The 13,421-nt window shown below is 39.6% G+C and overlaps 1 protein-coding gene across 1 annotated transcript in view; it reads right to left on the reverse strand.

The window, feature by feature from the left end:
• LOC149310588 (acyl-CoA:lysophosphatidylglycerol acyltransferase 1-like) overlaps positions 1-13,421 on the reverse strand; it is a 90,544-nt gene that overhangs the window by 38,391 nt on the left and 38,732 nt on the right. Inside the window, exons 4-6 of the mRNA XM_089529257.1 lie at positions 4,893-5,011; positions 1,599-1,694; positions 10-283 (exon numbers count right to left, since the gene is read on the reverse strand). Of these exons, the coding sequence (XP_089385383.1) occupies positions 10-283; positions 1,599-1,694; positions 4,893-5,011 (489 nt within the window). The remainder of the gene's footprint in view (positions 1-9; positions 284-1,598; positions 1,695-4,892; positions 5,012-13,421) is intronic.

Below are 13,421 nucleotides of genomic sequence, written 5' to 3' on the forward strand. Positions count from 1 at the left end.
GAACTATACCTGCTTCTGTAGCATCTCCACCTGCCAAAGTTCCATTTTCTTGCTGAGGTACCAGATTTTTCAGTATAACTTGTGTGGCCCCAAGTCTTGGCAATGTAACATGTGTGAGAAATGGCAAACTGTTTTTCTTGGCAAATGCCTGACTGGTCTCTCTTCTTTTCCGAAGAAAACCACCCTCTGGAAACAATACAATCCACTTGCGATCACGGCTCCTGTAATATTTTTCTAGATGTTCTTGGAGAAGCACAAGCTGCTGGTCACGGTAAGCTTTTCCCTAAAATACGAAAGATAAATGGAAATACCCAAGTAAAATTAAGATTATCTTTTTTTTTCAAGCAATCAGAGGTTCCCAAGGAACTCCCCCCCCCCCCTCCAATCAATACTGAATTTAGTGTGCTAAGGAAAGAAAAACAAACACTCAACTATCAAGTCAGAATGCAGAGGGAAGCTATTGAAGCCCATAAACACCTGGACAACTTCAACAGAAAAGAAGAAACCCTTCAAGTAAACAAAGTTTGGCTACCACTCCTGAAAAAACCAAAATCAAGGCCCAGACCAGACAAATGAAAACCCCCAGGGAGAAAGGGTTTTCCCAGCAAACAATGGATCATTAATTAAATAGACACTCTGGGGCTTTGTCATTCAACAACAGAATCTCGTTTGGATTTCTGCAATGCGCTCTACATAGGGCAACCCTTGTACCATACCCGGAAGCTGCAATTGGTGCAGAATATGGCGGCTAGACTGGTCACTAATACATCTAGGACCAGTCACATAACACCGGTCTTAAAGGACATTCATTGGCTGCCCATTCGCTTCCGGGCGCAATACAAGGTGTTGGTTATTACCTATAAAGCCCTAAATGGCTTGGGCCCAGGGTACTTGGAGGACCGCCTCTCTCCATATAATCCGCCCTGCACACTCAGATCAGCCGGGAAGCAAATGCTAAGAGTTCCAGAGGCTAGATTGGCTACCACCACCAGGAGGGCCTTTTCTATTTCGGCCCCCAAGCTCTGGAACTCGCTCCCCGGCGAGCTCCGCTCGGCCACCTCCTTAGACCAATTTAAGAAGGGGCTGAAAACACACTTTTTTGAGCAGGCATACCCCTGACTCCTGACTTCTGTACGCTCTCCCTCCTCTCCTGACAGCACTGCTGAGCTGGCATGAGATATGGTTTTGTTATTTGTATATGGGGGGATTTTTAATATATTCATGTTTTAATATTTATATTGTATGTTATATATGCTGTTAAACTGCTTTGATCAATCGAAAAGCGGTATATAAATAAAATTTTATCATTATTATTATTATTAACAATACACAGATTAACATGTAAATTGCTTCCTCTCAACCAACAGTATATATTCCCCACTCAATTCCATGTCAGAATTCTCTGCAGATGCCAGCCACAGCTGCTGGCAAAATGTCAGGGAAAAAACTTTTCTAGAATTTGGCCTCATAGCCCCCCAAACACATAAAAAAACTATTGATGCTGGTCATGAAAGCCTTCAACTTCACATTGTTCAATTTATTTTACACACTTTGCCTACCCACCACAGCTGATGCCACTAATGTTTTTTAACTGTTACCTGTCTTATAAAGAAGTCTCCATGAATTAAAGATACAATTCCAAAATTTGTATATTTAAAAATATGATCCATCAGCCACATCATCTGACGAACAACCTGAAAAAATCAGATAAGAACTTGTCAGTACATTCAAAGAAAAATGACTTCTGCGACAGGTGGATGTGTACATGTATTTCATAAAAAATATACAAGCATATGCAGAAGTGGCCAAATTATGAGAAGGCATGACTCACTAGAAAAGACAATAATGCTAGGAAAAGTGGAAGGCAGTAGGAATAAAGAGACCACATGCCACATAGATAAGACTCAAACAAGAAGGCCATGGCACTGAGCCAGCAAGTCTTGAGCAAAGTGGTTAAGGACAGAGATTCTTGGAGATGTTTCATTCACAGTGTCGCCATGAGTTGAAAATGACTCGAAGGCAGTGATACAGAAGTGGACAGAAATCCACACAGTAAATTCTTCTTACAATGGAAAAGACTAAATGTAAATGCTGTATCTTTAAGAATATTTACATGTTATTAATTTTCAACAAGTGCTCATCTGTCATCTATTACTACCCCATCCCAAGACCTTCATAATTTTTATTTTACAGAAGAAAATAGATTTATTTGTATGTTAAGCATCTTGGAGTAAATCTTTTTTTCTCTAGATTCTTGAAATTATTTTGCAATGCTAATATGTTTTAAAAATATATTTGACAGAGATGAGTTTAAACAGTCCTTACTTTCAATCAAATGTTCTGTTCGATTTTACACTTCATTATTGTTTTGTTTTGTTTGCAAGAGAGAACAAGAACAAAGGAATAATCCAAGAATAAACTAAATATGGATAGTTTAATGAAATGTATCAGCTGCATTATTTAATTGATCCATTTTAAAAGGAGGCAGTATCCACTTGGTGGAAATTACATTTTAAAGACTGTGTGCAGTAATACAATAATGAAAGGGAGTTTTGAAATGTTAAGGGTGTGGCAAAAAGAAAACCAAACTTCAATCATTTTAACTCCTACCAGATCCACCTGTAGCACACAGAGTGCACTTTGTCTATCATACTTCTAGCATTTTTGAATAATACAAATTTTTAACAATACAAATACAATACACATTTTGAATGATATAATTTTTATGCACTTCAAATAAGGAAAATAAGGACCACATTAAAATATTGTGCCAACAAACATACATGTACTTGACTGTGTTATTTAGTTGTGCTAAAAGCCATGGCCAACAGCAGCTTCCCAGGTATAAATATCATGCATCCATTTAATTTCAAAATAATCAACCACCAACCAACCATTTTAATTTCAACCACCATGCAGCCACTTAATTTCAAAATAATTTAACTCTATCAACAAATAAACCTGTATTTTGTAGGGTAAATTTATCCTGTTCTGTATGTGTATGTGTCTATAAGTTGCCTGTCAACCTATGGCAACCCCATGAATTCCATAGGGTTTACTTAGAAAAGGAATACTCAAGAGGTGGTTTTGCCATTTCCTTCCAAGTATTAACCAGGGCTGACCCCGATTAGCCTCTAAGATCATATGGGATCTGGACTAACTAAAACTTTCCAGAAATAAGAATTAACATTTAAAATATGTTAATTTTGTGTGTGTTGATAAAGTGCTATCACCTGTGTTTGATAAATTTGTTGTTCTACTATGAGAAAACAATTCACATTAGTCTGAGACCAAAAGTGATATACAGGGTTAAACAATTCTGCCACAAAGCACAAAAAAGTTGCAATAAAGTTTAAGAGTTTAGATTGAAACATTTAACATGAAGGTTCCTTTTCTGCACTAGCAAGGAAAGAATTCTTCATGCTTGGTCTCATTCCTCCCTCACAGCTTTTAGGCAGGGCTTTAAGAACTCTCAATCCAGCCTTACCTCCACAAGTAGGAGAGACAAACCTTCCCCCTATCACAGTGATGGAATGACAATCTCTGGATAAGCATCAGCCTCAAACAACAACAACTGAACTACACTAACCTCCACCACAAGGGCAGGAAGGATTCCATCCCCAGTAATTCAGAAAAAGAACCTTCATTGTAAGTACCAATGTTCAATTTTCCTGAAGTGTGGGGAGATAATCGTTTATGTGAAGACTTGCCCAAGCTGTCACAACATGGGGTGGATAACTTGTTCGCGACAAAACTACATACCTATTGCAAGACATAATGTCAAATGACACATCTTCAAAAGCAAACCTATCAATCTTTTAATGTCTGATAAATGAAGAGAGAGAGGCCCAGGCTGCTGTCCTACAGATCTCCACCAATGAAAACACTGTACCCAATGCCACCCAAAAGCTGGAGACTTCTCATTTCCATGACACAGGAAGAAAAGTTCTGATTCAGTATAAAGGTAGTTTCATACATGTCCTTATGTTTGGTGTTATTGCCTGAGTGAGCAACTAGTTTTCTCTATTGTTCAAGAGACAGATTAATTTATCCATTATATACTGGAAACAGTTTCATTTTAGTATCAGCTTTAGTATTAGCATATTTCCTACCATGTTAATTTTGTTTTTAAACCAGTTCAGACATTTTTTGAACAGATAAGTAGTAGTATATATAATTTTATAGTTTTACATTAGATAGCAATAAGATTATATATTAAATCAAATATTTACTTTAAAGTGAAATCCATTTTATACTAGAGTAAAGCATAAAGGAGTAAAGATCATATTTTTTTCCAAACCAACACTGTTTGCAGACTAGATCTCGCTATCAAAGCTGAAGATCATGAGAAGTACACAATTTCCATTCCATCACCTCTATGAAGAAGTTAGAGTTAAGAATGTGTTATAATGAATGGCCACAGCATTGTAGTATGTCTCATTTGGCAGCCATTATCTATAGCACATAAGAGCAAAAATAAGAGTGTCAGTTGTTCTTGAATATCCACTACTTTACTTTCTGTTACTGGGTAACATTCATTATATAAACAAAAACTCTAGTAGGAAGCTGACAAAAGGAAGTAACTCTTTATTTGTGCCTTCCGCAACACCATTTAGCTTGGTTTACTTTCTTGGGCCACCCAGATTGTTTTCTTGGCCTATAAACATCTCACTTGTTTGTGCATTCTGCTTCTGAGGAATAGCTACCTAGGGGACATTATTTAATGTGCAGGGTAAGAATATGTTTAAAAGTTTCAATGATTATAGATTTGTGCCTTGGGACTGGATAGTAAAATACCTTAACTTTCAGTGTCTTTCAGTGCCGCAGTTCTCAGAAAGTACCCATGAAGGCCTACCCAGTATATAACAATTGTATATACAAAAATAGCATACCGTGCCTTTGTCCTGAAGGCACATCATTAGAGTGCAAACATCTCCTGTTGCTTGATGGTTTACCAACATCACAGCTTCATCTTCTGAGATTGTTTTAACATCATCTCCCCATTCTATGACTTTTTGGGGGGAGGGGAGGAAAAGAAAGAAAAAAACAATTATTTAAATTACATATTATAAATTAATATCTACAAGTCAATTCAAAATAGTACAACAAAAGAACAACTAATGATATTAGAACCAACTCGTTTATAAAGAGCAGCAATATTTTATTTATTACATTCAGCCCACCCAAGAAAAAAATTCTCTGCACAGATTACAAGAAGGTAAGCACCACTCTCCCACAATATAATCAAATGTAGGAGCAATAAGGGAGGAAAGCCCCACAGGAAAATACATAAACAGAACCATAAAATATAAAATTCCTGTGAGAAAAGAAAGGATTTTGTTATCTAAGAAAAGATGTGATCTTCATTGGCGAGGGAACCAGACAACATGCCAACCAACATTTCAAAAAAAGAAAACAATATTGAGAGGAGTGTGAAATCGAAGGCTTCACTACTGTGGTATTGCCTTTGTTTGCTGGGAGAATAATGATTTCTGGATCTGAATTGAGGTCCTTGGTGGCTTTTCTTTCTTTTTTGGTTATGTTGCTGGAAGGTGGTTTTGCCTTGTGCAGAATCCTTCCTGTTTCCCCTCTTATCTCTTCTGCTTCCTCCTCTGGGAGATGGTGGAGGGCGGATTCAACCTGGATAATGATGTCCTCAACAGGAATTCTGGTGGTGGTTACTGCAAAGGTGCCTCCTTTGGCCAGGATGGATGTTTCCTCATTTGAAAGTTTCTGCTGTGTGAGATTGATGATGGTCCGTGATGTATCCAGTGCGGGTTTCAGCTGTTTTTATGGCATTTGGTCAATAAGACCCAACCAACAAAATCACCAGAAAAACCAACACCCTGATCAAAAACTCCTCAATTCAGCCAACCACAAGACAAAGTTTGTGCAAATCTGAAGCTTTCCCACCAAGACTATATGGACTTCCCAAGATCCACAAGTATTCCATTCCACTCCGACCCATAGTGAGTGCTACTGGATCCCCCACATATAACTTGGCCAAGTTTCTGGCCACACAATTACAAACCCATATAGGGCAGAATCCTGACTACATCAAGGACTCAGCTCACTTCATAGGAAAAATCAATAACCTTGAACTAAAACCTGGAGACATATTAATCAGCTTTGATGTGGTCTCCCTGTTCACCAAAGTCCCCATAATGGACACCATGACACTCATCCCACAGATTTTTCCAGAAGACATCACAGCCCTGTTCAAACATTGCCTCACCACAAGCTATTTCTAGTGGGACAATGGATTCTACGAACAGAGTGATGGAGTAGCAATGGGAAGCCCTCTAAGAGAAAACTTTTACATGGAACACTTTGAAAAGCAAGCCCTGGAAACGGCACCGAAAAAGCCCACAACTTGGTTCCGATATGTGGGTGACACTTTCACCATCTGGAGCCATGGAGAAGAAGACCTGGCTGTATTCCTGAACCATCAGAACAACATCCAACCCAACATCCAATTCACTATGGAAAAAGAAAAGGAAGGAACACTGCCATTTTTGGATGTCCTAGTCATCCGCAAACCGAACCAACGTTTGGGTCACACAGTATACCGAAAACCCACACATACAGACAGATACCTGAACAAGAACTCCAACCATCACCCAGGACAAAAAAGAAGCACAATCAAAATACTGGTAGACCAGGCAAAACGCATCTGTGAACCCCACTTCTTGGAAGATGAACTGAAGCACCTGGACCAAGCTCTACAGGCTAATGGTTATTCCAGCTCAGACATCAGAAGGGCTGTCAGGTCCAGGAAAACCCAAAGGAGTGAAGACAAGCAGCCACCCAAAGGGAAGGTATTTTTACCATACATCAAAGGAGTCACAGACAGAATAGGCAAAGTGGTGAGGAAGCATAACCTGCAAATGGTTTACAAACCAATGAAGAAAATCCAGCAAATGCTTCGCTCAGCCAAGGACCAGAGAGACCCTTTCATAGCTGCAGGAGTTTACCGCATACCATGCAACTGCGGACAAGTCTACATAGGGACCACTATCACCCGGCTTTGGGGAACAGACCCCTGAAACACCATGATCTGTGCTGCAGGATAGTTTTTTTGTTTGTTTGGGTTTTTTGTTTTTTTTTTGATGTTCACAATTATTATCCATGTCTTTGTGATCTTGGGGATACTCAAGTGTTCTGAATAAATAAATAAAAATAGTACAATACGCTCTACATGTCCATAGCTTTGAGACTAGTTTGACAGATTGTCTTGTGATCTGTCTCTAGTGATATTGCAGTGATCACATGTAGATGACTTCTGTTTTCATTTTAAAGTGCTGGCTGTAAATCCCTTTACTGTCTATAACAGCATTATCTGAGTATACCCCTCCAACATGAACCTCCTATCTTTATAACCATTATCTGAGACCCAACTTCATCTCCTCATTAAAAGACATAAAGCGATCTGAAGCTGAAACCAGGACCATCAAGTGTTCACCCAAACATAACTTCATGTCTCCCCTTCTGACATTTTGTCAGTTATGCAAAAAATGCATGTGTTTGCAGTATTATTGCTATTTTTCACTTTTAGATGGGATTACCCCCACTAAAGTAAGGCATTTTGTTCCCTTGAGCTCTTCCAGAAGATGGGCTAAAAGTGTTTTTAAAATATGCAAATATCCATATACACATTCTTTCGAAAAACTACCCACAAACAAGTTCTAAACAGTGTTAAATGTAATAGCAAAACAAAAACAAAGGCCACAAAATCACATGGCACCTTCAAAACCCACATATTATTCACAAGTTTTTGTAAACTAGAACAGATCAGCAGTTTTCCCCCCCTAACACACCAAGGACCAGTACTATATTTGTGTCCATTGGCTACCAGTCTTTCTTTTTTTCCTGGAAACCTGCCACAGACCAGCAGCTGATGGCTCACAGACCAGCACCAGTGCAAAGACCATCATTTTGAGGAGCAATGCAGTAGTTTATTTCATCAGAGCAATAAGAACTTTTATCAACAATAATATTCTAAGCAATTGGAAGGAACCAACATATTGGTAACATGCTGTATGGGAACATATGAACTATGCTTAATTTGCCTGGATTCCAAATCCATACTGTCCCCGAAATTTATCCTTCAGTTTAGAATTGCTGTGCTTACAAACAACATTTTGACCTTTCAAACTTTTGGAACAAGAAAAACAAGCATAGTTTAAGAGATGTTTATGTACTTTTTTCCATGCCTAAACCTTTTAAAAAAAACACCAATTAAACTTTTAATCATCAACAGTACAACAGCTAAACAAGCAGACACTGAAGTGCACCACTGAGAAGTGACAAGAAACATCCAAAGATAAACAGTTTAGAAAAAGAACAATTTCCTTCTGTCTCACCTTTTCATACCACAGCAATAATCAAATAATAAAGTACTCCAAAGAGGAGATGCCACCCTTGCAGCTGCAAAAAAAAAAAAAAAAAAAAAAAAGATACTTTCTGTGCATGTCAGAGTTAGAAAAGATCTTGGAGGTCACTTAATCCAATTTCCTGCTCAATGCAGGATCTGCAATGCAGGATACAATTACAGCAAGGATGGACAACTATGGGGGATTTGGGTCCCATTTTCTCCCTTACCCAGCCCAAAATGGGCTTCATCATCCTCTCCTGCTAAAACCACCAGTAGCCAGAGATCTGCTTAAGGTTTTCTAGATTCCCCTCCCCCCCCACCCCATTTTTAATTTAAAACAAAACAAAAGGCAGAGACAGTGGCTCAGGATTTCTCCACTAATAAACTTCTCATCTTATTTATACTTTAATCTCAATAAGGCCATTCTCTGTCAGTCACAATGTTATCAGAAATCTTACATGGTGTGATAAATGTTAATAATTTCTGCCTTGGGCAATTTTTGTGCTATTTCTGCCTACTTGGACTTTCATCTTCCATCACACCTACAAGCTCCATGAGTCAAATCTCTACTCTTGAATTACAAATGTAGGCTAAGGGTTTCACAGGAATGACATATGACACCTCTAATCTTTTCTCTGTAGTACAGAAGAAATAAGAACACAGCATGCAGCTAACTTCAGCAAACCTCCCTAGCTCTTGAATTTGATTTGCTATGCATGAAGCAAAACTCTCAAAAGGACCTAGCTTAATCACATGTTTCCTCCTATAAATAACGTCTTCAGTCAATATGGTTTTATTCTTGTATTTAACCTTTTCCCGTTCTGAGAAATTAGTTATACTGTAGAGGAAGCAAAAATATTTAATCCTTGGGAAAGGAAGGAAGGAAGGAAGGAAGTCAGCCAGCCATTTAAACAGGCTATGGGGACAACAGTCCAAATAAATTTGAAAGAAACAGTAAACACACAGAAAGGCCACTTCCCTTTTAATCTATTGCTCAGTGAAGTCATAACACATTTAAAATTCAAAGCACTGAGGTACAATCCAACACAAAGATAAAGAATGTATGGCTCACTTAAATGTTGGTGCATTGCACTGACTATTGGTTAGGGCTGATGTGAGTTGTAATCCAACAATATCTGGAGGCAAAAATGAATCAAGTCTGGAAAGGAGGGTGTTTGGGGCTACCGACGTGGTTGATGCCAAGTAGCCCAGAGTGACCTGAAACTGACACACCTTGAGACAAGTTATCGAAGGCAACTCTATACCAACTTGCATAGATTGGCAAAAAACTCAGGAGGAAGGAAAGCAGGCTGGGTTCCGGAGTGTAGGATCTCCCCAATGAATCAAATTCGATGTGTTGGTTGAGGTTCGACTTCTCCTTGTTAAGGCAAAGTCCTAGCTTGTCTAAGAGTGTTAGTATATTGAAGGTGAAAATGTTCAGATGTGGCAGTGGCTGCAGAAGCCTAAATTAGCTACAGCTGGAGTCCAGAGCAGCAGCCGGATGTTCAAGGTCAACTGAACAGGACTAAATGTAAATATGCTATGTCTTCAGTCTCAAGAGGGATTGGTGTCTGTGGTGCATAGCAACTTGTATAGAAGAGGCTGGACTTAGTGGCCGCCTCATGGTAATACTGTATATATGGAAAACGCTGTTCTGGTGGTAGCGTAGGAGTTTGGAGATAGTGTGGTGTGACAGTAAGAGTTTTTGTATAGTAGTGACTAGCTCATGTTTATTTGAAACTAAGTAATAAAGCCCTCTAAAGAGTGAACTGCTGGAGAGTGATTCTTTGATTTAGCAGCTGTCTCTCCAGGCATTGTTCCAGCAAGCTGAAAGCTTGTATTTGGAGTTTTGCTCTGTTCCTGTGTTGGAGAGATGACCGGCATCTTCATCCAGTTGGCACCGGACCGGAATCATGGGCAAGGTTCATCACCCAAATATCAACAAAGAGAGCCAAGACCATCTCTACATGCTGCAGCAAGAGATTTCTAGAGAGGGCAATGACCAGCCAGACGTCTATGTACAGGTATAGGATGACATCTTGCTACCAAAGAAAAGCAACCATCACAGCCATTACTTTTGTAAACACACGAGGAGCTGTGCTGAGGCCAAATGGCAGGATTCCAAACCTGTATGCCTCTCTTTCTACAACGAAACAGAGAAAACGTCCGGCTGAATCAAAATATGGAAGCAAGCATCTTTTAGTTCCAGAGTGGCAAACCAATCACCCCCTTGCATTAAGAGAAGGATGGAAGATAAGGTCTCCATCCTGAAGCATTGTGTGTGAATGTACAAATGCATGCCTCTCCAGAGTTGGCCTGAGACCACCATCTTTCCTAGTGACGATAAAGTACCAGAAGAAAAGCCCCCGACGTACCTTGGAGTGAGGCACAGACTCAATAGCCCCTTTTTGCCATTTCTTGGAGTAAAACATTGGGAAGAGCTGCGGATCAGAAGAGTCCAACTAGAGGATAAGACTTGAATTCTATGGCATAGCCTTTCCTTACGATGTCAAACACCCATGAATCTGTGATGATCAAGTTCCATGAAACCTAGGAGTTGATTGTGGAACGGAGAAAACATTGGTAGTATTGTAGATGGAGACTCCAACACATTTGAGATGGAGAAAGGACGTTCAGGAGGGAGAATGGTATGGCAGGTGGAGGTGTCGCCTGACAGAAAGTCAAAGCATTTGCTTGATGTCAAGACATTTGTCTATGCAAATCATCTGATCAACAAACATCTTGATATCACCAGTCAGGGAGGAAGGGTCCATGGATCCTAACTCTACCAGAGCCAACCTTCTGATACGCACAACCACATAATCAGAGTCAAATCCAGACCCAGAAGAACTAGACATCATTGAAAGATGGATGGTATTGGTAGCAATGGCAACAACAGAGTAGAAGGAACAGACTTCTCCTTCCTACCAGAAATGGTTTCCTGGGTCTGCGCTGTCCAAGATACAGTCTGATCCTGAGATACATTATTTTTAGTTGATTTTTTTTAAAGTCCAACTTGTTGAACAAAGGCTAGGATGGCAAGTACATATGGTCCAAAGGCCATCTCCTAAGGTTGCTGATGACCCCCCAGGCTTTTGTGGTTTCAAGGTCTGCTCATACAGTAGAGCTTAAAGGCAGAATTCTCTGTTGTGTCTGGCCTGCTGTATGAATGCATACAAGACAACAATATGGTACCTGCCCAAACACTTAGTGCACTCAAATACCTATCTCGGCCTGGAATCTTATCGCTGCATTTTACGCGCTACTTGAAAGAAGCCAGCGGTACCAAGAAAGCCCCAAGCATGGCTAGAAAGTGCATGCCAAAGATCAATGTTCAGAAGATGTCTTCCAATTCAACTATGTGAACGCTGTTCCTGATGAGGCAGATGCAGCAGTAGACGAAAAGGAACTGGAGGATTTCAGCCTGAAGCCCCTTATATAGGACTTCTGAAGGTGTGCAGGGTCATCGCCAAGTCTTCAGAATGTTATAGAATGTACTCTGAAAGAGGCCCTGTGCAGCCCCAGAAAGCTCAGAGGTGAGACTAACTCTGTCAGCAGACAGAAGGAAACTGAGGAGATGGTAGCTTGGCAGACAGGAGAATGTGTGGTAAACAGTGGGGCAGGGTATCCCCATCAAGCTACTCAGCTCTAGAATGTTCCATAGGTGATCTCTGCACAGGCACAGAAAACATTTGTGTGAGCCACAGAGAATACTATGAAGAACTCATTTGTGTGAGCCCACAAAGAAGAATATTATATTTAAAATGTTTATTAGAAATGTAACTGAATCTGAGTGTTAACATGCCAATTTTATACTGTCTTCTATTTTGGTCTAGGCATCTCTATTGTGTTTACAAAAGGTCAGAGCCTAAGAACATTTTTAAAAAATTACAACTCCCAGAATTCCTGATTCTATGAGTTTTAATCCAAAAAATTATACCAAGTTAAGCAAAAGCCATTGTCTTTCACTCTGAAGAGTTCCAAGTCTATTTTATTGCTGCAATGCAGAAAATACTCAAGAGTTTACAAGAGTACTACACATTAAAAAGCTCTGCTACAGAACAAAGTTTACTAGCTTTCCATTTGAACACTTTTTGCTATTGTTTAACTGATTTTTTGGGACAGCAAAATCTCAGCAGTCCATTCATACTTTGGTAATTCAACAAAATCCTGAAGCAAGTCATAAGTTGGTTTCAGAAAAAGGGGAAAAATGAGGATCCCAACAATTATCGTCCAGTTAGTCTGATATCAATACCAGGAAAGATTCTAGAGCAGATCATTAAACAGAGAGTCTGTGAACATCTAGATGGCAATTCCATAAGCACAAAAAATCAACATGGGTTTCAGAGAAACAAGTCATGCCAGACAGATCTAATCTCTCTTTTTTTTTTTATCAAATTACCAGCTTGGTAGATGAAAGGAATGCTGTGGATATAGTATATCTTGATTTCAGTAAGGCCTTTGACTTCCCTATGACATTCTTGCAAACAAGATAGTGAAATGTGGGCTAGACAAAGTAACTGTTACATGGATTTGTAATTGGTTGACTGGCCAAACCCAAAGGGTGCTCAACAATGGCTCCTTTTCATCTTGGAGAGAAGTGACCAGTGGGGTCCCACAGGGTTCTGTCCTTGGTCCAGTGCTATTCAACATCTTTATCAATGACTTGGATGACAGAATTGGGGGCATACTTATCAAATTTGCAGTTGACACCAAATTAGGAGGAGAGGCTAATACCCTAGAGGACAGGAACAAAATTCTAAATGACCTGAATAGACTAGAAAGCTGGGGCAAAGCTAACAAAATGAATTTCAACACGGAAAAATGTAAGGTACAGCACTTAGGGCAGAAAAATGAAATGCACAGATATAGAATGGGTGACACCTGGCTGAACAAGACTACGTGTGAAAGGGATCTAGGAATCCAAGTAGATCACAAATTGAACGTGATTCAACAGTGCGATGTGGCAGCTAACAAGGCCAATGTGATTTTAGGCTGCATCAATAGAAGTATAGTGTCTACATCAAGGGAAGTAATAGTGCCACAA

This window comes from Sceloporus occidentalis, unplaced genomic scaffold (assembly GCF_023333645.1).
Source record: "Sceloporus occidentalis isolate IW3139 unplaced genomic scaffold, rSceOcc1.0.p SCAF_6, whole genome shotgun sequence".
Classification (NCBI taxonomy): domain Eukaryota; kingdom Metazoa; phylum Chordata; class Lepidosauria; order Squamata; family Phrynosomatidae; genus Sceloporus; species Sceloporus occidentalis.